The 27596-nt window shown below is 35.3% G+C and overlaps 1 protein-coding gene across 1 annotated transcript; it reads left to right on the top strand.

Moving 5' to 3' along the window:
• Nucleotides 1-918: 918 nt before the first annotated feature.
• LOC131167358 (polygalacturonase-like) lies at nucleotides 919-27596 on the top strand. The gene is made up of 9 exons (XM_058126135.1): nucleotides 919-1400; nucleotides 1497-1634; nucleotides 2362-2529; nucleotides 2658-2678; nucleotides 2819-3026; nucleotides 26072-26153; nucleotides 26274-26382; nucleotides 26891-27007; nucleotides 27103-27596. The coding sequence occupies exons 1-9, from the start codon at nucleotides 981-983 to the stop codon at nucleotides 27322-27324; spliced, it is 1485 nt and encodes a 494-aa protein (XP_057982118.1). The 5' UTR covers nucleotides 919-980; the 3' UTR covers nucleotides 27325-27596.

Raw genomic sequence — 27596 nt, 5'->3', positions numbered from 1 at the left:
ATCATTGTTAAAATTTTCGCGCAATAGTTTGAGTGGGAATCCTCCTTTTAGTGGCAAACGTATTAGTGATGAAAATAAGATTCGTCACTAATCTCTTGATTATTAGTGACAAATTTTATTTTTTTATCACTAATAGGTCATTATTTGTGACGGTTTTTGTACCGTCACTAATACTTTTATCACTACAAATATCTTTTTTTTTTTTTTTTTAGGTGAATCATGATCGAATCTCAAATTAAATCGTGATATCCAACAAAACCAAATGGATTTTTGATTTCTCAATACAAGTATCTCAAAGAGAGAAGGTAAAAGTTTATGCTATTGACTTGTATACATTCTTTACTTGATCCTTGGAATTACTACTAATTAATTTAAGTATCATAGATGTCCTCAAAGGTGGCTCTTCCTTCCAAGGCATGCATATTTACTTGGTGTTTTGCCATACAAAGTAATTAATTACAGTCATGGGTATGCTAGTCAAAGATAGGTAATATATTATTTGAAAATAAAATAAAATTATTACTTATATGCTATTCAAATCAAGAAAATCCTCTAAAATTAAGAGAAAGAAAATTAAGTACACTGTTATATACACCAAATCAATATAATTTTGCAATGTGACTGTATTTTAACTAAACTCAATAGGCAGTCGTAATTGTTTTTGTACATGCTCTAAAATTATATTAGTCATCCCCGTACCTGTACCATGCTTAGTATTTACTCTAAACTCATTCAAAATAAATATAATATATATTTGAGCTCACATGTATATACATATACATACATACATATGGATGCAGTAAAATAAAAACAACCCATGTATACATCACCAAAGAGCCCTCTCTCTCTCTCTCTCTCTCTCTCTCTCTCTCTCTCTCTCTCTATAAATATCCAATTCATAATCGATCACTTCCATACCTTCATCCATTTTCTTCCATCCCATATATTTCTCTCCAAACAAGAAAGAGAAAATAATAGTGATGGGACTGCTTATGCAATTTAGACAACCCCATGTCTCTTATTTCATCATCATCATCATCACCACCACCTTCCTCTTTTCTTCTTCCTGTTACTATGGCAGCAGCGCTGCTGATGTTCTGCAAGTATTGAACAGCCCAATAGCTGATGATCACAACAACAATCATAATAATGATGATTACTTAATATTCCACGAAACAGATGATGAAGCTGCTGCTGCTGATGACGATTATTATTATCATTATTACGATCCTTTTTCTGAACAAGCAGCAGCAATTCCCAGCTGTTCGTATAATTTTCTCAGCACAGCAGCCCAAGATGACGATTTAGTCAATGAGAACCTCATCGCAAATGCGTCTGTTAAAATAGTTAACGTTGCCAACTTCGAAGACGAAGCCCATGCATCAGCTGATGCCACTCAGGTACGTCCTTAGTTAAGTAATTGATTAATTTCTTGTGTATGTATGTGTTTAATTGTGTTCAATCATATATGTGTATATAAAATGAGTATGCTGCAGGCATTTAAGAAGGCTTGGGAGGAAGCGTGTGGATCATCATCGAAGAGGGCTGTAGTTATTGTGGTGCCCAAGAACAAAAACTATCTCCTCAAGCCTATTAGGTTCTCAGGACCTTGCAAATCCCATCTCACCCTCCAGGTCAGACTCTTTATGTTTTATGTGTGTGTGTGTGTGTGTGTGTGTGAGAGAGAGAGAGAGAGAGAGAGAGAGAGAGAGAGAGAGATTCCCAAAGCTACAAGGGTTTTGTTTTAGAGAAATGCATGTTAAACATCTGGAAAAGAAAAAACCAAATGAAGAAATAAAAGAAACAATTAATTATACTACACTTTCAGAATATGTGATTCCAAATCGGAGTTAGGAGTGGGAATTACTCCTGTGAGTATCCAGTGCACATTCAAATCACAAAAAAGATATTAGGTACGAGTCATATATATATATATATAAAAATAAAGTCCCACTCCTAACTCCCACTCCTATGAGTATTCGGGATAGATTTGGAATCACATATTCTGAAAGTGTAGTATAATTAATTCTTTCTTTTATTTCTTCATTTGTTTTTTTCTTTTTTTGATAGAGGGTTTGATAATGAATAAACCAAACTCACTTAATTGGAGACATGCAACAAAGCAATTCTCACTGAGGATGACCATATAAATATGAATGAAGAAATTTTAGGATATTCGAGTTATCAACTTGCAAAAAATGAGAAAAAAAAAAAAAAGTGCCCTCATATCACAAGGTTCTTATCTTCAAGCCCATGACTAACCATACCGATTACAAAAAAAAAAAATGGAAATTAATCTTATTGTTGATCCAAGACCGTCCTCACAAATACGATACATGCTTTTATAAAAAAAATGTCTAGATATATGGAACGATCGAAGCATCAGCAAACATATCAGACTACAAGAAAGATGAGAGATATTGGCTTGTATTTCAACGTGTTGAAAACTTGGTAGTTAAAGGTGGTGGAACTCTCTATGGCAATGGCATGATATGGTGGCAAAACTCCTGCAAATTCAATGAAACTCTTGTAAACCTCTCTCTTCCATTTTATAATATATATGTACATTTATTAAATTTAATCAAGTTTCAGTCTTCTATATGAATTCAAGTATATGCTAATGGCATTTTTGTTTTTTTTCTTTTATTGATTTGCAGCCTTGCAAGAATGCACCCACGGTATTTTAGTCAATATAATTTTGTACTAAATTTTATCCAAACTACATAAATTCAAGTTAGAATTCGGAATTTGATAGCCCAAAATGTAGTGTATGTACTAAATTGTTTTTTTCCTTTTGGGAATTAATTTTTCGTTACAGGCTTTAACATTCTACAAGTGCAAGAACTTGGTGGTGAGGAAGCTGAAGATCCAAAATGCACAGCAAATTCATGTTGCTTTCCAGAAAAGTACACATGTTCAAGCCTCCAATCTCTTAATAAGTGCACCAGAGAACAGCCCCAACACTGATGGCATCCATGTCTCCGATTCCCAAAACATTCACATCTCAAGCTGCCTTATTAGCACAGGTAAAATCATAGAGAGAGAGAGGTCAAATTCTCTATCTTTTTATTTCATCAATTTACAGAGGTATTTACAAATATATATATATATATATATATATATATATATATATATATATATAAAGAGATTAACAACTCTTACAAATTTTATGACTACAATCATGTTAAAATAATATTTTAGGAATTATAGTCATGGTTAATCTCTTGATGGAAGGGATTTTGCAATTATGACTATTTCTATAATCTCCCTGGTTGGTTTACTCTTATAATCTCTGTGATTTGTTTAACAACTCACATCAATACTACCCCTTAAGTGGAAGCATCTAACTCTTCAATGTATTACTTGTCTAGTGAGTTGTAGAAATTCTTACTTGACACGGCCTTTGTAAGAATATCTGCCAGTTGGTTTTCGGGCTTCACGAATGGAAACCGAATTATTTTAGCTTCGAGATTTTCTTTGATAAAGTGTTTGTCAACCTCCACGTGTTTGGTACGATCATGCTAGATAGGATTGTGAGCAATGGCAATAACTACCTTGTTATCGCAAAAGAGATTCATCTCAGAGGTAGGAGCAAACCCAATTTCAGTTATAAGTCTTTAGCCATAGGAGTTCACAAAGTCCCTTAGCGATTCCACGGAATTCTGCTTCAACACTTGATAATTAATGTCATCACCTTTTGCTTCTTACTTCTCCATGTAACAAGATTCCCCCCAACAAACATGAAGTAACCTGATAAGGTGGATCTTCTGTCTATCGCATTCCTTGCCCAGTCTGTGTCTATATAACCATTAACTCTGAGATGGTTATTTTTCAAAAATATAAGCCCTTTTTCCCAAAGAGGATTATAAGTATCATAAAATCTGAATCACTGCTTCCATATGATCCTTGCTAGGTTAGTGCATGAATTGACTTACTACACTTACTGCGTAAGCAATATCTATATGTGAGAGGTAAATAACTTTACTAACTAATCTCTGGTACCTTCTTTTCTCCATTGGCATTTGTCTTGGATATTCACCGAGGTTGTGGTTTTGAATGATTGGAGTGTCTATTGGCTTACGATCCAACATTTCAACCTCAGCTAGCAAATCTAATACATATTTTCGTTGGGAAAGAAATATACCTTGCCTTGATCTAGCAACCTCTATTCCTAGAAAATATTTAAGTCCTCCTAGATTTTTCATCTCGAACTAAGTTGCCAAATTTTTTTGAAGCTTAGCAATTTCCTTTGTATCATCTCTATTGTGATATGTGGCTCACATACTGAGTGGAAAGCATGCACAAAGGGAAAGCATAAAGGAAATCAACATGTAGCAAGGGAAATCATCGATGGTAGCATTGTAATTGTCAACAGTTTGAAGTAGTGCTTGAGAGAATTAACTCTTTGCCTGAAACCGTTGATGGTTTGGCTCAAGAAACCTAGCGCAGATTTCAAATTTGAAAGGGATGTTAAGTTGGTTTGGGAGTTTGGAGGGAACACCTCCAGGAACTCTATATTTATGTCATTTGTGATGTATTTTTAATGGTTCGTGTCTTTGACACAAGATAGTAAGAAAGATTGTCGATTGCTCACGTGGATGTAGGCATTACTAAACCCCGTAATCCTTTGTCTCTTTTGTTATTGCTTTCATATAATCTGTGTGATTGTGTTGTTCTGTAATTTCACCGTTGAGTGCCGTGATATATCCTTGTATTAGTCCGCTGTGCATTCAATTTTATACAACAAATTGGTATCAAAGTATTGTTGCAATGGCCTCTGAAACTTCGTCTGCAAAATTTAATGTTGTCAAGTTTGATGGAACCAAAAATTTTAGTTTATGACAAAGAAGGGTGAAGAATATTTTAGTGCATCAAGGTATGGTGAAGGCCTTATTCGAAATTCAACTAGAAAGCATGGATGAGGCATGTTGGAATGAATTGGAAATGAAGGCAGTGGCTATTGTCAGATTCTGTTTGACCGATGATGAGTTGTATCACGTCATAGAAGAGGATTCTCCTGCAGCTGTTTGGAAGAAACTTGAAAGTCGATATATGTCTAAATCTTTTACGAGTAAGTTATTTCTTAAGCAAAAGTTATATTGGCTTAAGATCGTGGAAGGTTCATACTTCAACTAACACATCAATGTATTTAATCAAATCATAAGTAATTTAATGCGGGTTGATGCGAAATTTTAAGAGGTTGATAAGGCGTTGATGCTACTAAATTCCCTACCAGCGTCTCACATGTATGAAGACATGGTTACGACTCTAACATGGGGTAAAGAATCCCTGGATTTGGAAAAGGTAACAAGCACGTTACTGGGGCTTCACCAAAGAATGAAAGTCAACGATGAGATTTTACATGGTGAAAGGAAGGGTAACCATGAACGTGGGTGTAACACCCCGACCCCGAAGGGCCTGGGATATTAACTTTTTACTACTAATTTACAGCGGAAGCAAAATAAACTCAATTGTTATTAAACCAGAGCACTAATTATCCATATTACAATCATTTATTTCAAAAGAAGAAAAATTACACAAGCATAAATATCTGACATCATATTAATATTTCTAAACAAATCTTTATTTCTCTATCCCCACCCGCATGCTTGCTAAGCCTGATTTCCAACATGCTCTTCAAAGTTATCTGAAATAAAAATATGATTGGAGTGAGACAACGCTCAGTAAGTAAATAAGATTATTATTAGTGTGTAGCCAAAATGAGTTTTTTTAAAAAAAAATTTCGTAAAATAATATTTAATACTATAACTTCAAAATTTCTTTTAGAATAAATATAATTTTAAAAATTTTTGTATAAAACTTTTGTCTTCAATTACAACAGTAAAATTTTATAATTATATACTATAACTGTTAAATTAAACTTTTAACTTTAAATCTATAAAAATATTTAATGATAAACATACATATACTTTTCCTTATACGTTTTCCTTAGATCGTCATTTAAGTACCAAAATGATCATTTTCACGTAAACTTACGCTTTTCCTTCAAATCATCAGTAACTTTGTACACGTAATTAAATATGTATAAACATATATTATAAAAACCACCCTTATACCTGTTTGCCGTAAGTCATGTTTACCCCCATGACTGGGTTGTGCGGTCCGAAGACTGGACTTAGCTGGCTGGCCGACCAAACTAAATCAACGTACGTAAACTTTAAGTGAGATTTTTCTTATTAAGTCCTGGTCTGGAACCAGGTGTGCACTCAGGAGAATCCACTAACATAAATAACCACTCTGTAAACAGTGTGGGTACACTCTGATCCGTATAAACTTTAAGCTGCGGTACCGAGCATCTGTAACATTGAACTTTCGTTGCCATAAGGGGTTTTAAATCATCTTATTATAATTTATATAATTTAAAATAATATCGTAAAAATCTCATCTTTACTCATATTTTCAAAAAAAATGCAACGTAAAAATAAACTCATGCCACACAATTTTTGTATTAAAAATATATATAATTTTATTTTTGAATAGAAAGAAATGCTGAAAATTTAACTGAGGGGATTAGAACATTTCTTAACCCAAAAATAGATACAAGTATATTAAAGATAGAACTGGTATAATTAAATATGCATAAAAATAAACTCGTGGAAATTTTGTTGAACAAATTAATATAATTGAAATTTACTTATAAAATAAACTCGGGTATAAATTTTAAATAAAAAAAAAAACTAACATAATCAAAATTTACTTACCTTCTTCTTTTACCGTGTGCTACGAACACAATAACTATCTTTAAGAAATGAGATCGGAAAGAGTAGGTGAGTGAGAACTTACTCAAAATTCTCTCTCCACCACAAATACTTTCACTCGCTAATCCTTCTCTTCCTTGGAAAATTGTTGTGAAAAATGAAGGTTGAGAGCTCCCTATTTATAGGAAAATTTTGGAGAATAAATAAAATTTATAAAAGTGTGGGGAGATGGGTGAAATTATAATTTTTTTAAAATTTAAAGAATGGGTAAGGGATGGGCAAGGTATGGGTTGAGTATGGGATGGGGATGGAGGCCATGTGGGAGTGCTTGCCACCATTCCCATTAAATAAATTTTTATTTAACTACTTACCTAATTAATTAATCAATTAGTTAATTAATTATTTTATTATTTTTCTTAATCATTATTATCATTGTTATTACTTTTAAATTATTTTTAGTATTTATTTATTTTATTATTTATTTTTGAACAAGAATTAAATTTAAATTTTAAAAATTCATGTGGGCCCCACATGTTCTTGTGGGCCCCACACAACTTCGAGACCTGAATGGATCCTACGTAACTCGAATATCTTATACGATTTTATGCATCCTACATAACTTTGAGACTCGTGTAAACCTCCATACGGTTTCTGAACTCATGTGGGCCCCACACAGTCTTGTGGGCCCCGCATAGGATACCTATATAATTATTATTTTATCATATATTTCTACAAATTATATCAGTCAAAACATTATTTTATATACTTATTTACGTATATAAACAGTGTCTTGTGGCTTCGGGACTCATGTGGACCCCACATAGGTTTGTGGGCCCCACATATGATACCTATATTATTTTCATCTTATTATATATTTCTACAAATTATGTCTGTCAAAATACTATTTTATGTATATATACTTATTTACGTGTACAAACAATGTCTATCCTCTTTATCCTATGAAATTCCATTTTGACCAGGCCGACCTCCAAGGAGCGACTGAGCCGCAATGGTCTCTGAGCACTCGTTTGGACAAGGTATTTCTTAGGCATCAAACATGGAATCAAGAATCCTACAGAAAAACACTTCTGTATTGATATTAACACAATGACCATTTTTATTATTTTATTATTATTGTGCTTTAATCATATATATATTTTTAGGTCATCACAGTGAGAAAGGAAAATTCAGAAATAGATCAAAGTACAATAAGTCTCGATTTCAGTCAAAGAAGAAGAAGGATATTTGGTATTTTAAGTGCAGTAATAAGGGGTACATAAAACCAGAGTGTCCGAAATGGAAGAAAGGAATGTTGAAAAGCAAGAAGGTACTTCAAAATCAGCGAATCTAGTTGAAGAAGGAAATTTAGAAAGAAGTGATGGTGATATACTTTTAGTTTCATTGGGGTTGGATTGCCTTGCGAACTCGTGGGTTCTAGATTCGGCATATTCCTATCACATGACACCAAATAAAGAATGGTTCAACACCTACAAGTTAGTTAATTCTGTATATGTTCTAATGGGCAATGATGTTTCATGCAAAATAACTGGAATAGGAAGTGTGAGAATTAAGATGTTTGATGGTGTTGTGAAAACTTTACGTAATATAAGGCACATACTGGACCTAAGGAAAAGTCTAATTTCGTTGGGTACTTTGGATTGTAACAGGAATAGTTACAAGTCCAAAAGTGGGATTATGAAAGTAAGCAAAGGCGCTCTAACGGTGATGAAAGGGCTTAAGTTAATTGGAAATATTTATGAACCACTGGGTACTACAGTTGTTGGTGGAGTTACAGTTGTTGATTTTGAGTTTGATGAAACTGTTTTGTGGCACATGTGATTAGGGCATATGAGTAAGCATGGGATGAAATAACTTCATAGGAGGAATCTCTTGAAGGGTATGAAAACATGTAGGCTAAATTTTTTCAAGTTTTGTATTCTTGGGAAAGAGAACAGAGAGCAGTTCAAATTAGCCACACACAAGACGGAGGGTATTCTTGACTATATTCACTCGGATGTTTGGGGGCTGGTGAGAGTAGCATCATGGGGTGGATATATGTATTTTGTGAGTTTGATTAACGATTACTTATGGAAGGTCTGGGTGTACTTCATGCGGCACAAGTCAGAAATTTTTGCCAGGTTTAAGTTATGGAAAGTTGAGGTGGAAAACCATACCAAAAGGAGAATTAAAGGCCATAGGTCATACAGTGGGACTGAGTACATTGATTCAATGTTCATAGAGTTTTGTGAGCAACAGGGTATAAGTATAAATTTCACCATTCACCAGACACCACAACAAAATGGTGTGGCTGAAAGGATGAACTGAACTCTGGCTGAGAAAGCTCAGTGTCTCAGGTTGAATGCAGGGCTAGCGAAGAAATTTTGGGCCGAGGCAGTGAGTATGGCATGTTTCTTGATTAACCGATCACCAAGGGTATCACTAGAGGGGAAAGTTGCAAAGGAGGTTTGGATAGGTAATGCAATAGACTACTCTGGTTTGAGAGTATTTGATTTTCCAGCATGTATGCACATTTCTAGTGAGGAGAGATCGAAAGTTTGACGCAAAGTCTAAACACTGCATTTTTCTAGGGTATCAGAAATGTGTGAAGGGGTTCAAGTTGTGGGATCCAATGGCAAACAAATTGGTGATCAGTAGAGATGTAGTTTTCGATGAGAAAGTTATGGTGAAGATGAAGAGAAATAGAATCCAAAAAACTGGAGCAGAGATGAGCATGTTGTGCAAGTGGAATTAGAAACTCAGGGCAATGACGATAGTCCCCATATTGTAGGGAGTTCTAACTCGAGAAACCAGTAAGTTGACAATATTCCTATACGGAGATCCAGGCGCACTATCAGGCCACCAACTAGGTATGTATTTGTTTATTTGGTATCTTATGCTTTCATTACCAGTTGCAAGGATCCAACTACTTTTAAAGAGGCAGCGCACAGCCAAGAGAAAGTTAGATGGATAAGTGCTATGATGGAGGAAATGGAGTCGTTGCATAAGAACTCTGATACAACTTGTTGACCGTCCTAGGCCGTGGAGTATATACGTGTAACAACCTACCTATTTTGCCATATATATATATATATATATTCATAATAATAATAATAATAACTTTAACTTCCTGCTCAACTGTCAAGATCATGATCAACTTAGACCCATGGGTACCAGGGACATACCTATCATACAACTCTGATACCTAAGCAGCAGAAAACATAAAATTATATATATGTCATAAAACACCAGAAACCATACCAAAGTACTACTAAATCTGTCGTATACGTATATATATACAGTCATCCATAAAAGGTCCCAAAAAGTATCCCTAGGGTCTCAATCAAAAATCCATCTGACCCTAACTCAACTACTTACCCTTCTGACAGGGTAGCCGAATCAGTCTTTACTGCCGCGGAACTCTATCCTCCCCTCTATCTGGATTTCCTAAAATATTTATAATGTTAGGGTGAGACACCTCTTAGTAAAGGAAATAAACTAACATCAATATGTGGCAACATGAGTATTAAACAGTACATAAACTATAACTGGTAAAATTATCTGTAATTTTTTAAATAAAACATAACATGTCTTAACATAACATATCATACTATATTTTTATAACATGTAAATCTTCTTTTATAAATGTACAATACATGAATTAATTCCCAAAATGGATAGCTAGCTGATGTCATATTTTACCCTCATATGACAAGGTTGTGCGGCCCGTAGGTGGGATCTAGCAATGGTTGGCCGACCATGCTAGATCAAACATAAGTCTGTAAGTACGATGGGCCTGCCCTACCTGGTCCGGACTACTAGGGGAGCGCCTACACTACCATGAAGCCACATCAACTGCCATCTCCCACACTCTACATAAGATGTGTGGTAGTACTAACATGAACTTCTACTTGAACTTGAACTTGTAACTATGATACCGTGCTCGTGAAATCTAAATTAACCATTCGGGTTCTGATAACATATAGTACATTTCAAATACTGTTACATGACTGTTTCATATTCATAATAATACTTGACATGATAATATTTTCATGAATTTAACATATCGTACATGATTACGGCATCTACGCCAACATAATTCACAGCATCTACATCGGCATATCATAACATGTAAATCATGGCATCTGTGCCGGCATATCATAACGTGCTGAACATGAAATTCTTGTAATGTTTAACATAATATTCATAAAATCATAGTTCTTGTATTGTTTTCATGGTTTTCCTAAAAACTGAGTAAAACATGCTTATTCTAGAAAAATCATAATATTTTGATATAACATAATTTCATGAAAATTATACTCATGCCACACAAATATGAATAATACTTTTATGCATAAACCTTATCTGAAATCATATTTCCTAATAATTAACATTAAATCCATTTTTTTGTTCAACAACAACATTCCCAAACACTGTGCAAATACATACATAATTTCTGAAAATAAATGCTGTAATATGGTAAATAATTTCATGAAAAATACTGACTTAATTTATTCCCTTACCTGACTTACTGTGAAGCCCACAAAATACTCCAAATCTACACTTGTGTGTTCCCCAATTCAACACCCTGAAATTGCATTTTCCCCAACCAAACTTCAGTATAATACTATCCAAAGCATTTTTCCTAGTCCAACAATACCAAATAACTTATAAAGTTTAAAATAACTAACTTACCCAAATTTTAGGATGGTGCCCAAGTTGGCCAAACCAACGAACTATTCCAGTAGATTTGAAAAGAATCTTCCCAGGAGTAGCGTGGCGGCTTCCGATCATCGAAACAATGAAGGACGAAGCCAGAACTTAGATAGACGGAGGGGGAGACGTTTTAGAGAGAGAGAGAGAGAGAGAGAGAGAGAGAGAGAGAGAGAGAGAGAGAGAGAGATCCCTGAAGAATTTTCACGCTGAAATCCTGAGGTTTACATACTTATACCACACAGATTCGTCGACGACACACATTACCTCGTCGACGAGTCCACGAAGGGCGTTCGTCGATGAACACTTACTCCTCGTCGACGAGTTTCAGGCCTTGAAAATAGCCCTCTCGGTAATTTCTCATTGACTAGACACGCGTCCCCATCGACGAGCCCAATAGGCCTGCTCGTTGACGAGCACTCTGCACTCGTCCACAAGACCCTACTGAAACCCCTTTTTAAAATTCCTTTCCTCTCCTTTCTTTTATTATTTAATTACTATAATTCTTTGGGTCTCTACAATACGTGAGCCTCGCAATGGATATACAATATAAAGTTAGAGGGGGGTGAATGACTCTTTTCACGTATTTAAAATTTTTCTAGAAAATAAATGTCTTGAAAAGAAGCAAGCAATCATATCACAATATATAAAATATAAAATGTGGGCAAGACAAGTAAATAAAGAGTAGGGAGAGAAAAGCTTAACACCCGGGTTTTAACGTGGTTGTGCACCAAGCCTATGTCCACGCCTTAGCACCAAGCCAAGGATTCCACAATACACTATAAACGCTACTTCTCCGGTGGAGCAAACCTTACGACTCAGGTACACAAACCTACACTCAGGAACAAATCCCTACACGCTCACAAAGAGCCTTCACTTTGGTACACACAGAACCTTCACCAAGCAATTCACAAAGAACCTATTGCAATGAAGATGATATACAAAGAAACGCTCCTCAAATGAGCTGATATGAAATACAATCAAATCCTCACTCTTATCTTATTTCAAGGAATGATTCACACAAGATCAATGAGCAAGTGAGGATTGAGCACTTTGTGAATGAATAACTAAAATGCAAGTGCAAAGTGTTAGGTTTTGGATTCAAAGATATTTTTCACAAATATGATCAAAAATAATAAAAAAATCATGCTAAACAAGTCTATGGACTTGTATATATAGGCAAAAATCCCTTATAGTCATTAACTAGCTGTTGGGAGCAACTTCCAAGCAAAGCTAGTTGTTTTCTAGCCGTTACAGCGCTGTTCACGAGACCACTGGTCGATCATTCACCTTCTCTGGTCGACCATTCACCCCACTTGTCTATGAGGATCCTTTGGCTACTAACTTAATTTAGTCAACCATTCCCGTGTTCTGGTCGATTAGTGCCCTAAATCAGAAAAAGTCATCAACATAAAAGTTGTGGTATTTTTTATTAATTTTCCAGGAACACCAAGATGGTGCTTTTTAGACTCTTTTAATAAAAGTTATGCCCCAAATACTAAGGGGTATTTAGGAAATTTGATAGGTGCATAACTGAGGTTTTAAACCTAACCAAAAAGCCTTTTAATCACTTAAAATATTCTTGGACAAAAGTATATAAAAGATATGAATTCTAGTGAAGATTAATACTTGTCCAATTCCTTTAAATATAAGATATCTTGTTTATGAAAATACATTCGAAAGCTTCTTTTTTTTTTATATCTTATATGCTTAGTATGTCCTTTATGAAAATATACTTGACTTTCTTAAAACAAAAATGTTTGAAAACATGTCCCTTTAGAAAACATATTTGAGTTTAGGATTTATTTGACAAACTCTTTAATTTAACTTTGAAAACCATGAATGTTAGTTTGTGACTTTAATGCAATCTTATAAACTCATGTGTCCTAGTATGCATATACATTGCTCAACTCTTGCTCAGAAATCATGCAGAAACAAAACCAGTAAGAGTTATAAAACATACTACCTCACACAACCCTTATTAAAAATAATTCTACAATTAGGTTTCCTTTGGTTATGCTTGGGTCCTTCCGAGTACATGTCCATTTGATCTTTCCTTCTTGACGTCTACTCAGTCCAATCTTTGCCTTTGATCCAGTACTTCATGTATGAGTACTTGTACTAAACATGATCTGTAAAGATAGGAAAACATTAGGAACAACATATACGTTAATATCATCAAAACATAATAAACAATGATAGTGTAGCCACCAAGGCTAACAAAGGTATTGGAAAGGTTTAGCATGACTAATGCAAAATCAGTAAGTACACACCTTTAGAAAATCACTTTAATTTGTCTATCGCACAATGCCCAAGGATGGATGATGATATATGGGACATATCAAATGTCCCCTATGGTAGTGTTGTGGGGTATTTAATGTATGCTATGATACATACAAGACTAGACTTGGCACATGTAGTCAGTGTGGTAAATAAGTTTCTTTCAAATTCAGGTAGATAGCATTGGGATACCGTCAAGTGGATTTTCATATACTTATGGGGTACTTCTAACTATGACATCACGTTCGGCAAGCAACAGAGTGATCCGTCAGGTGTGGGATTTGTTGATGCAGATTACGCAAAAGATTTGGATGACTGAAGGTCTACAATGGGGTATGTATTCACCTTTGCTGAAGGACCTATTTGTTGGAGGTCCATGGTATAATCTTTAGTGGCATTATCAATAACTAAGTTAGAGTATATGGCAGTCGCCGAAACTGAAAATTTTGGCAGAAGCCATACTTCTTCATTGCCAGAATGAACCGTCCAAACCATGCTAGAGGTGATTGTTTTAGTCCATACAGTGCTCGCTGCAATTTGCAAACAACTTCAGCTTTTGAAAATGTTGTGTAACCTGTAGGAATATCCATGTAGACTTCCTCTTCAAGATCACTATGAAGAAATGAGTTCTTTACATAAAACTGACATAGTGGCTAGTCTAAGTTGGCTGCGAGAGATAACAAGACTCTGATTGTATTTAACTTGGCTAACGGAGAAAATGTTTCTTGATAATCTACGCCATACGTATGAGTGTATCCCCTTACTACCAGCCTCGTTGATGTAGGACGAGCATGGTTAGCCTAATCCTACAGTTAACCCTCAAGCAAGCACATACATGTGAACACTTTGGTTCACATGTTGTAAGATTTTTGAAAAAGTGTATTATTTTGTCCAGAAATCAAGTCCCAAGTGGTCCTTTATCCAAGAATCAAGTTTTTATTCGAAAAGATGTTATTTTCAAAATTAAAGAATGCAAGTCATAAATTAATAGCTTAATATTCTTACGATTGATATTTGCAAGTAACAATACTGAAATCTAAGGATTCAAGTGGACTCCTCTAATATAGGATTCTAGGCTTCAAGCAATGACTTACACAATCCAGCAAAGAATTCAAGAAAAAGTAACGAGTTTACCCAAGAGAATCGTTGGATGATTTGGCGTTGTTCAACACGAGCTTGGATGATTTTATGTTGTTCAACATGAGCTTAGACCACGCCGGGAGTCCTTCAATCAAGTTTTGAAACACAAAGATAAAGGTGGGTATGGGTGTGTAGAGAGAGGAGGCCATGTGGGTGAGAGAGGGAGAAGAGGATGATGGTGATGTTGGATAAAGTGGTCTCTCACCACTTGATCTCTAGAGAGAATGGTGTAGCCTCACACTATGCAATCACAAGATTGGACAAAGCTTCAAGCTTCAACAATGGAGTTTTCTTCAATATTCAAACATAAAACTAAATTATAGTTCTTATAACGAGAAAGGATATAAAGACTAGTATGGGGGACAAAGCATTAAACACTCTTAATAACTCTCACACTGAAGACAACCCAAAACATTTAATACTTACTAAAAAACAAGGAATTCCAACTCATTGGCACACAACTCAAGCTTATTTATCTTGCACTAATACAATTGAAATTTGAAACTCAAACATGTGCCAAAAAGGAGCCAAAATTGTGTGGCCTATGGAGCATAAAATCGTATGGGGCCCATATTCGTCTTGGGGCTTGATCTTGCTTTAACATCTTCACTTGGGTCTTCATGCACCTAATAGTCTTCAAGAATAAATATCTATGTCTTCAAATCTTCAATCCATGAGTCCATAAAGTCTTGACATAAAATGTCCAAGTCCAAATTAAAGTGTCCATGCAAAATATAAAGTCCAACATAAAGAATCATCTTCAAGAATGCATCTACAAATAATAAAGTCTTCAAAAGTCTTCAAGTAGTTCCATGTATACCTACAAAATAATTATGAAAAATAGTGGACATCGGGAGGTCATCCACATGTCACCGTATCGGCCAAGGAGATAGTCAAAGCATGTTGATCCCCATCATCTCTCTCGGGTCCAAAATAATTCTTTTCCAAAGAATGAGAAGTGATTTACTATGAATACAACTCCGAGTTGAGACAAAGGAGGTCCTTTTTAAGTATCCAACTCCTCTAAAAAAGTGGCTTGCCTCTCCACTTGACCAAGAACTTTTGGTATGATCTAACTCATGTGAATGTAGTCTTGTCATCCAAGATCTCTTCAATCTCATCAAGCATCTTTAGTATGGGCTAAGGTGGAGGTAAAGGCAACTTTGGGTTTTCATGCTCATGAGAAGTGGGGAATATAGTAGGATCACCTAAAAAGTTAGAATTAGAAGGCTCCACAAAAGATGATGCTTCAAGAAAAGGGGTTAGATCTTCAACATTAAACACATTGCTTATCCCAAAATCAATAGGAATATCAAGCTTGTAAGCATTAGAATTAATTTTCTTTAAAACTATGAAAGGTCTCATATTTTTGGCATGCAACTTTCTTACCTTTCCTAAAGGAATCCGCTCAGGACAAATGCGAACCATAACCATATCACCTTTTGAAAATTCTTGCAACCTGCAATGTACATCAGCACTCGATTTATAATGCTTATTGTTCAAGTTAATTTTCATTCTTATTTTAGAGTGTAAATCATGTATGTGCTTTGCAAATGCATTAACTTGCTCACTCACTCTAGCCTGTGGGGGTAATGGGATGAGATCTATAGGCTTCCTAGGTTGGAAACCAGTGACAACCTTAAAAGGACTCAATCTTGTGGTTCTATTCACTGAACTATTAAATGCAAATTCAGCCATAAGAAGACACAAATCCCACGAACCTATGTTTTCACCCACTAGACATCTCAATAGGTCGCCCAAGCTCCTATTGACCACCTCAGTTTGCCCATTAGTTTGGGGGTGGTAGGTACTAGAAAACTGGAGCTTCGTGTCTAACGTGGCCCACAAGGTCTTCCAAAAATAACTCACAAATTTCAAATCCCTGTCAGAAACAATGGTCTTGGGAAAAACCATATAACCTTACAACTTCCCTGAAAAAAATAGTGGCAATTTTATATGCATCATGTGTCTTGTTGCATGGAATAAAGTGTGACATTTTAAAAAATCTATCCACAACAACAAACACATAATCATTTCCTCTAGATGTCCTAGGGAGTCCTAAAACAAAGTCCATACTAATGTCCTGCCAAGGGGTATGAGGTACAGGTAAAGGAGTATACAATACAGTGTTTTGCTTCCTACCATTTGCATTTTGGCATGTACTACAATGAGACACAATTCTAGCAACATCCCTTTTCAAACTAGGCCAAAAGAATCTATCCTCTACCATGGCAATCTTATCTCTACCAAAGTGACCTACAACATCATCAACATGCAATTCTCATATCAATTGGTCACATATAGATGTAAAGGGTATGCACAACCTAGTCCCTTTAAATAGAAATCCACCATGGATCACAAAATCAGGATAGGGTCTAGAAAGTCCCTATAACAAGTTAGAAAAGATATCATAAAATTCATAACATTGGGAATATTCTCTCTTAATGCTCTCAAAGTCTATGACTCTCACCTCTAAGGTCTCTAAAGTGGCCACAACTTCGTTCAAGGCGTTAGTAGCCTTATTCTCAACACCAGCTCGGTGCTTGAGCACAAAAGTGTATTATTGAATGTATTCAACCCACTTTACATGCCTAGTATTCAATTTATTTTGGGTGCTCAAATATCTAAAGGCCCGATGGTCATAAAAGTGTACAAACTCCTGTCGGAGCAAGTAATGTCTCCAATGCCTAAAAGATTGAACCACAACATAAAATTCTTTGTCATATATGGAGTAACGTTGTTTTACATCATTCAATTTCTTACTAAAGAAGGCAACAAGATGGCCCTCTTTACTAAGCACTCCTCCTATACCTACGCCAGAAGCATCATAAGCAACTTCAAACAATTTTTGAAAATCAGGAAGGTATAGCATAGGTGCTTTAGTCATTATGTCTTTTATGTCTAAGAAAACTTTTATTGCAACTTGAAGCCATATGAATTCACCTTTCTTAAGACACTTTGTGATGGGTGCCATGATGGTACTAAAATTCTTAATGAACCTTCGGTAAAATGTGGCTAACTCATGGAAGCTTCTTGCTTCATGAATGTTCCTAGGAGTATGCCAATTTTGAATGGCCTTGACTTTTTCTGGGTCAATAGAAACTCCACTTTCAGTCACAAAAAATCCTAAAAAGATTACCTTTGAGGTCATGAAAGTACATTTTTTCAAGTTTGCATGAAGTTTTTGCTCTCTTAACACTTCAAATACTCTTCTCAAATGAACTAGATGCTCCTTCCCTGTTTGGCTATAAATCAGGATATCATCAAAATAGACAACAAGGAAGTGCCCAATGAAAGGTCTCAAGATTTGGCTCATCACTTTCATGAATATACTAGGTGCATTGGTGAGGCCAAATGGCATCACCAACCACTCATACAAATCATCTTTGGTTTTAAAAATAGCTTTTCATTCATCTCCAGGTCTTATTCTTACTTGGTGGTATCCACTTTTAAGATCAATTTTGAAAATATTTTGGAACCAACCATTTGATCAAGCATGTCATCAAGCCTAGGTATGGGAAACCTATACTTGACGGTGATCTTATTAGTTGCTCTAATATCGATACACATTCTCCATGTTCCATCTTTCTTAGGAATGAGAAGGGCGGGACATGCCCATGGGCTCATACTCTCTTAAATAAAACCCCTACCTCTCAACTCATCAACTTGTCTTTTCAATTCATCATGTTCTTTATGATTCATCCTATAATGAGGTAAATTAGGTAAAGATGATCCTGGAACAAGGTTTATGGCATGTTGAATGTCTCTCATAGGAGGCAATTCATTTGGAGGCTTAGAAATAACAACCTAAAACTCAGAAAGTATGGGTGACACCTCAAGTGGTGTCTCATGTTTAGGAATGGAGGAGTCACTTTCTTTAGTCACCACAACATAGACAACTTGTGTTTCTTTGCTTTCTTGTTCAAATTTATTTTTATTTAAAATGTGCAATGAATTTCTAACCTTTTCTTTTCCTTTCAAATCTTACTTTTTCTCGTCTTACTTGCCATTTTTATCAATTTTAAGCTCAACGAGACACATGATAATCTTTTTACCATTACACCTAAAGGTATAGGTGTTGGCACGCCCATTATGTGAAACATCAAGGTCATAAAGCCAAGGTATTCTTAAAAGAATATGTGCAACATCCGTAGGAAGGACATTACACCAAATTTCATCTTCATAGTTCGCAATTTTGATAGGAACTAAGCATCTATAGCTCACGGGCATTGTCGTTGCATTTACCTAAGCAACATTGTAAGGATGGGGATGAAGTTCAAATTTGAAATTCAATTTTTTCGATGCTGATTTTGAAACAACATTCATGCAACTCCCTCCATCCATGATTATTTTGCAACTTTTATTCCCACACTTAATGTAAGTATGGAAAATAGAAGTGCGACACCAATCCTCTTGTTCTCGAGGGGTCACCATGATGCATCTCATGACATTTAAATTAACATTTTAGTTTTCCTCAATTGACAACTCATCCTCACTTGCTACTTCCTCCGGGATATAAGTTTGTTCTTCTCTCGAATCTTCCTTATCATCCTCTCTTTCAATTTCCAAATTTCTAGTTGGGCATTGTTTAGCAAAGTGGCCTCTTTTGTGACATTTATAGCACACATCATTCCCAAAAAATTGTTTTGAGGATCCATTCATGGGTGCCTTTCGCTTGTCCAATGGTTGTTGGACGGTGAGATTGCTACCTCTAGAAGTCACTTGACTCATGTTGGGGGGTCTTGAAAACTAAGGTGTAGTCCTAAGAGGGGGTGAATTGGATTTAAAAATTTTAATTCCTTTTAAGAATCCTCAACCTCTTTTACTTCTTTTAATGAATTCTTGACTTCTTCTTAATTTATACAATACACAAAAAATACTTAAGTCCTTATACAATTCATAAACACACAATTTATTTAACCAATCAAGTAAAAAACCAATCAACCAAACCTATCAATTTTTCCAATCAACCACAATATCCAAACTAAGATATAAGATTTAGCTTTTGTTTGTTTGCAGCCCTATGATAATAAATTTGCTTTCTCAAAATGAAGTGCAATATAAAATCCAATACTCTTTTCAAAAGCTTAGACGTTAAATAAACTTTTAGTTAAAGAGTCTTTGGGTGTTTCACCAATCAAAGTACTCCCTTACAGTTTCCACAAAGTATGGATTAACCAACGTACTCCCTTTCGGTTTCCGCAATCCCAAAAATAAATTAAGCTTAAGTTTATTTAATATCTAATCCACGTAGTATATATAATTTAGAAATTTAAAACATCCACCCAATTTATATATGCTGAAAGTAAAGAGCAAGGGAAAGAGAGAGTGAGACCACAGTTTTTATGAGGTTCAACTTATCCCCAACCTACGTCCTCGCCTTTGGCAAACCACAAAAAGATTCCACTAAATCAGTTCCTTTTCCGGGCGGAACAACACCATTTACACACTCCTTTAGTAGGCTAGAGAGCCCGCCTCTCCAAGTGATATCCCCTCACTCGGTCACTCCTTCAATTAGGCTAGAGCTCGCCTCTCTAAACGATACCCCACGGTTAGCCAACAATCCAAACACCTTGGAATCGTCAAAAATACTGCAAGAATACAAAAGAGTAGTGCGTACAAGAACACTCTCAAATAGAGTAAATTAGTACAAATTCAGCACTATGTACTTCAACAATTTAAATACCAATATTAAATAGAATTGAAGCTCAAGTATAGATTCATCAATATTCTTCTTAGATGAGAATTAGCAATAGGAATAGATTAGGAAGATCAACTCTTTCAGAAATTCAGCAATATCAGCTGGGCAAAGATTTGAGCAAGAGAGAACAATCGGTTTGCAAGATAGCTTTCAGCAAATTTTTCAATTCCTTGGCTCTTGGTGTAGTTTGATTTGTAAAACCATGTATTTATAGAGGTTTTAGGAAGAGTTTCCTTATTCCCCACATTACTTGGAGTGTCCCCCAAGTTTTTATAACGTTTACCTTTGAAAAATTAATTTTTAGAAATTTTCCCGTTGGAGTTTAAAATTCAAATTTCCGTAGAGTTAGTTGACTGGACAGGCGACTGAGTAGTGTATTTCATAGGGTCAATCGGTTAGATAGGCCACTGAGGCCTTTCTGTCTACCATAAATTAATTTCATTAAATCATCAGTTGGCAACCACGTTCAAGAATGTCAATCGGCTGAGTAAGGTCAGTTTATTCGGTCAGTCGGCTGGGCAAATTATTTAACCATTGTATTCTTGTCAGTCGGCTGAGTAAACCTAATGTAATCTGGTCAGTTGGCTGACCAGTTCATTTTTCTGATTTTTCATTTTTAGTTTTCAAAATTAGCTTTGCTCTCTTGATTTGATCTTTCATAAAACATTTTTCGGGGTTCTAAAATAGGTCTCTAAGTCCATAAATATCCCCTAAAGAGCTTCAACAATATTTCAAAAGATATTTAAACATTAAAGCACTTACATAAAGACTTCTAAGTCATTTGTCATTCTTAAAGACTTAAGTCTTCACGCTTTGTTGTGCTACTTGTCTTCAAGCTTTAAAATACTTTGAGCTTCTCATTGAGTTCTCTTTAATATCCATGCTTTCATGATCTTCAAGATTTATTCTTTGAATCCATGTCATTTAAGCTTCATATGATCATCCTTCTTTGAAGTATAAGTTTGCAATGGATCCTTGACCTTGCATTTACATGCTTGATCCTTGTAAGTCCTGAAATATCATTACTTAATCAAATATGTTAAGTTTCACTTGTTTGTTAGCATCAAAACAGGATGTTAAGCCTTGTAAGGCCAACAATCTCTTCATTTTTTATGATGACAAACAAGAAGCAAAAATTTGAGTAAGCCTTAAAAAGACTCCCCCTTACAATAAGCAGCATCTTAACAATATTTGTAATTTTAAAATCAATATCAACACCAATTTCAATATCATACAATATCATGCTCATTACATCATTTAAGTTTAAGATCTTACAATGTCAAGTACTTCTATCCCTTTGTCAAATACTTCTCCCCCTTTCGCTACAAAATTTCAAAATTTTTCAATTTTTGCTCAAAAATTCTCTCACTTTTGACATCAATCAAAAAGAGTAGGATATCAAAATATAAATCATATTTTGAGCATATGAATATCAAACATGCATATCAAGCATATGATACTAATTGAGATTCTCATTAATTCTAATACCAATTGAACTTTTGAAACCAATTGAAACATTAAAGAATAATACCAAATGAAAATTTATGATACCAATTAAATAAATAATTCATGATACCCATTTAAAAACTAGGGAAAAATCAAGCAATGAGTCATAATACTCTCCTTGAATTTAATACATTTAGATTTGATACCAATTATGCTTTATAAATTTATCGTCCATGTTTCAAACATTTGATTCATATCATGTATATGCTCATGGATATCAAATATCAAATATCAATATTATATCAATATCACAACATACTAATGGATATCATTATACTTTTCATGCTCAAATACCAATTTATGTATTCATAGATACTAATACACTTTATAGATACCGATGTTAATGTCACATTATGCACAGCTTATGAATACTAAATTATTTAGATGCAAATTTTTCATTTATCCATGTTGATCCATCATAAGCATTAATTTCATATTAATATATCAATATCACAATTCATGCTTCAAAAATCATGCTTAATAATTTCTTGCTTAGATTTTCAATACATAGTGAGCCATTAAATCATCAATCATTTTCATTGTCTTTAGAGTTTTCAAGACACCAATTTCAAGATATACAAATGTAGCATATCACTTTCATATAAGCATGGAGTATATCATATCATGTGCATTGTATTATACTTTTGCTTGGATTGTTCTTATGTTGCTCAAGTATTTTATTTCAAACTTGTTTAACAATTTTACCTTCAATCAGTCGGCTGAGCTTATGTCCAGTTGGCTGACCTATCCTTTCTCCTTAAGGTGTTTGTTCAGTCAGTCGGCAGAGCTTATGGTCAGTCACCATTTCTCTACCAAGCTCTCTTCTTTAAAATACTCATCTACCTTGTGTTTGACAGCGAAGACCCACTTGCACCTAACTGCTTTCTTTCCTTTGGGTAGTGGAACCAAAGTCCATGTTTGATTCTTTAGTAGTGCCCCCATTTCTTTCTCAATTTCCTAAGTCCACTTGGGATCTATTAATGCTTCCTGAACTGTAGTGGGAATATGACATATGGAAAGCTCATGTGCGAATGTCTTGAGAATTTTAGGTAGCTTTTCGATGGAGACATAGTCGGCAATTAGATACCTCGACCTCCTTTCCTCAATATCTAAAGAGTATTTGTTTGCGTAGTGGCTTGCCACGTTATGCTTGAAAGGTAAAATATACCCAGCAAAAGTATCAATGTTATTCATAAATGAAGGCGTAGTGGAATTGCTTACCTCAGGAATATTCTCAAAAAATGGGTCTACAGGCACTGAGAGATGGGGGGATTCTACTTCGTCTCCTGATGGTGTGGGCTTAATTTCTGAAGGCCCTCTAGATTTAGAAGATATGTCTAGCCTTAGCGATGTATCAGTTGATTCCTCACCAGTTATTGGTGTGTCATTTTGATATTCAAGCTAGTCAAAACTCAACCAAGTCAACTCTTCTTCTAGTGTCTCCCCCTAAAGGGAAAAATTGGATGCCAAATAAGGATAGAACATTTCAGGCTCTATAAAGGTGAGATCTATAGTCACATAGGTACTCTTGGTAGCGAGATCATAGCATCGGTAGCCTTTTTTATGCGGATCGTAGCCCAAGAAGAAGCATCGAAGAGCACATAGGTGAAGTTTGGTGCGCTGGTTCTTAGGGAGGTGCATATATGCCACACACGCAAATATGGGAGGAGGGAGCATGAGGGTCGTAGGTAGGGAGACTGAGGCTAACAAGGAATGGAGTGGGGTCCTAAAATTTAAGATTTTTTTTATGGAATTCAGTTGATTAAATGTACAACAGTAGTAACAACAATGGGCCAATGTCGTGCGGGGACATGAGTGCTTGAAAGGAGAGCTTGTACAGTTTCAAGAAGATGTCGATTCTTTTGTTTAGCAACCCCATTTTTCCAAGGGGTCTGGGGACATGAGGTCTCGTGGATAAGACTATAATTTTGAAAATAGGAATGAAAGTGGTGTTTAACATATTCACCACCATTGTTGAAGCGGAGAATCCGGATCGTAGCAAAAAACTGAGTCTGATCCATAACATAAAATGACTGAAAAACATGAAACACTTCATATTTATGTTTCATCAAATATAGCCAAGTCATTCGGGTGCAGACAACAACAAATATCATAAACCAATGTACACTAGAGATAGTGGATATAGGGAAGGGTCCCCATACATCAAAATGAATTAAATAAAATGATGCATCACTTTTATTCATGCTTAATGGATAAATAGCATGATGACTTTTGGCTAAAAAGCAAGTGTCACATTTAAAACGGATGTCCCAAATGACAATGCCACAGCCAAACCTGTCGATCTTTGAAATCGGGTGGAGAAGATACATGATGCGCACAACCCAAACTGAAATATTCCATGTAGTACAATGTCCCCCTCTTAGTACCACAACCAATGATATCCTTGGTGAGAATATTCTGAAGAAGAAAAAAATCGGGATAAATTAGTGCCACACAATTTAGCTTTGTAGTAACTTGGCTAATAGATAATAACTTATGGGATAAATCAGGAACAAGCAGAGTGTTGGATAAATGAAGAGAGGGTGATAGGGACACAGATCCAGCCCCTATGACAGGTAAGACCACTCCATTAGCATTCGAGATGCTAGTGTGCCTTGGATATGAGCGGTGGGAGAAATTTGTAGGATCAAAAGTCATATGATTCGTGGCCCCAAAGTCAATGAGCCAAGCACGACTATTCACATCGCGGTGATGACTAAGTAAGGCATGACCAAGGTTACTTGGGTCTGCAAAAGAGAAGGTATCAACACCATAAAAATAATTGGTAGCAACAGAATCCCAAACCAATTTGGCTGTGGGAAATCTAATGAAATTGTCTATTAACATTGGATCCATGGCGTTGATCAGCTAGCCTTTGACAATGGCATTGTTAGTGTGCCACTTGCAGAAGAATGAGTCAGTTGGAGATGGGAAAGGTAACTCACCATTGATGTAGCCCAGCTTGTCTTCGCCAGAGATGTACATCTCGACAACTTGGGACCATAAAGCATAGTTGGAACCATCTAACTTGATGCCAATCGGGACAACCACAGGTTCAAAAGGCATGGTTGGGGCCTGAGATTTGGACAAGCCTTCAACCTTATTGGTGGTAAATAATTCAAAGAGGAGCGTATTAGGATTGGTGGTAGAGTCACCGAACTTTGTAAGAATTTCGTCATCGTCTCCCATATGAGAAGGGATCGAGCGCAAGGCGGCTATGGGCTAGGGGTCGGCATGAACCAAGAGCCAGATATCGTATGGCTTTTTTGCCATGTCAAATTCCCTATCTTTTTATTTCATCAATTTACATAGGTATTGTACAAATATATATATATATATATATATATATATATATATATGTGTGTGTGTGTGTGTGTGTGTGTGTGTGTGGGGCTATAATCATGCTAAAATCAGATTTTAGAATCATAATCATGGTTAATCCCTTAATGGAAGGGATTTTGTAGTTATGACTATTCTTATAATCTCTTTAATTGGTTTATTCCTATAATCTCTCTTATTTGTTTAATAACTCATGCCAACGAGAGAGAGAGAGAGAGTCAAAATATTGTTATTTATCCTAATTTATAAATAGGTAACTTATACGACAAATAACTAAACTTCAGTCCGAAAGAGAGAGAGAGAGAGAGAGAGAGAGAGAGAGAGAGAGAGAGAGAGAAAATTATTGTTATTACCCTAATTTATAAATGGATAACTTATATGACCAGTCATTCAACTTCGGTCCCGAGAGAGAGAGAGCCAAAATTACTATTATTTACCCTAATTTATGGGTAACTTATACAACAAGTCACTAAACTTCGGTTCGGCCTTAAATTTTAATTTTAGCACTATTCAAAGTTTAAATTTTAATTTTGATAAAACCCATAAGAATATGCAACTTTGAGGATGAAAGTGTTACAATTAATTAAAAATCTACTTTTGTACAATTTAATGAAACTTCAATGAATAATTGTCATGTAATATGTTTTACTTTTGTAAATTATTCTGATACCCAAAGGTGACGACTGCATTTCAATCGTAAGTGGGTCAAAACACGTACAAGCTGTGGACATAACCTGCGGACCGGGACATGGAATCAGGTTCTTTAACTTCAAACTCTTAACTCACCAATTCTTTAATCATGAATTTTAATTAGTATATATGTGTTTTGGTTACTTAATTTTTTTTTTTTTTTTTTTTTTGTTCTTGAACCTGTGCAGTTTAGGAAGCTTAGGAGCACACAATTCAAAAGCACATGTCTCACATGTGACAATAAATGGAGCTAGGCTTACTGGAACCACCAATGGAGTCAGGATCAAAACATGGCAGGTGAGATCTAAGTTATGCAACCAACCAAAAAACCAAACACAAAACAAAACAAAAACAAAAATAAATGTGTTCACTATTTTAAAAGTATTCCTATATATGTGGTGGATCCAAAAACGTTTCCAGGGGCCAAAAATATATATAAATAATAAGGTATAAATATGTTTTAGCATTTGCCAAGGCAAATTGTTATTAAATAACATCATTTACCATAAAGTTCTTTTTGATGACCGAAAAACCTAGGGTTGCCGTACCCTTTGACTCCTTGCTAGCACTAGGTAATTCATAAATGACCTAGTGAAAAATCAAACTCAGAACCTCTTTTAATCCTTCATTTGTCCTTGCCACTGAGTCGCACCTTAATTTTTATATTTGTTTCTTTTGAGAATAGGGAAAATGAGTATTTTTAGTAGGGGCAACTCCCTAATTTTTTTAAAACTTCTCTTTGTTTTTAAATTTTCAATTAAGGCACATGCCTCCATTGTGTATATGACACATTTTATATATGTAGGGAGGGTCTGGAAGTGCAAGCAACATCAAATTTCAAAACATTGAAATGGATAATGTTACCAACCCAATAATCATAGACCAAAATTATTGTGACCAAAAGGAGCCATGCCCAGAGCAGGTATATTTATATATAGTTAATACTCGCATGATATTTTTTCATAGGATTAATTGAAGCTTAATTAATAAAAGTTACAAGTCATGACTTGCATGCAGGCATCAGCAGTTAAAGTAAAGAATGTGTTGTACCAAAACATCAACGGAACAAGTGCTTCTGAAGTAGCCATAAGCTTTAAGTGCAGTAAAAGCATCCCATGTGAGGGGATAGTGTTGCAAAATATTAGTCTCAAGAGAGAGGGAGAGGGAACACCCACTAAAGCTTTGTGCAACAATGTTGAGTTCACTGAAAAGGGGATTGTTTCCCCACATTGTCCTTGATGGAAAATTAGGAATTAAAATTTATTATAAGTTATAATCATATTGGATAACTAAAAACAAAAGGAAAAATTATATAGGGGATCAACCTCTTTAGGTGTTCTAATGTTTATTGCCGAAATGTGAGTTACGTGGTTGAGGACTTTCATTAGGGCTTCCTTGTGTGCTTCCGAGCTCAAAAGTAAAAAGAGTACCAATATATGAGCTGAAAGTTTATTGAGCTACTCTACCACACTGTATTTAATTATGTTTAATGATTCTCATGAATTCTGCAA

Source organism: Malania oleifera, chromosome 11, assembly GCF_029873635.1.
Source record: "Malania oleifera isolate guangnan ecotype guangnan chromosome 11, ASM2987363v1, whole genome shotgun sequence".
Lineage (NCBI taxonomy): Eukaryota > Viridiplantae > Streptophyta > Magnoliopsida > Santalales > Ximeniaceae > Malania > Malania oleifera.
The sequence above is the reverse complement of the archived record's forward strand: the minus strand, read 5'-3'. Positions and strand labels throughout refer to the sequence as shown.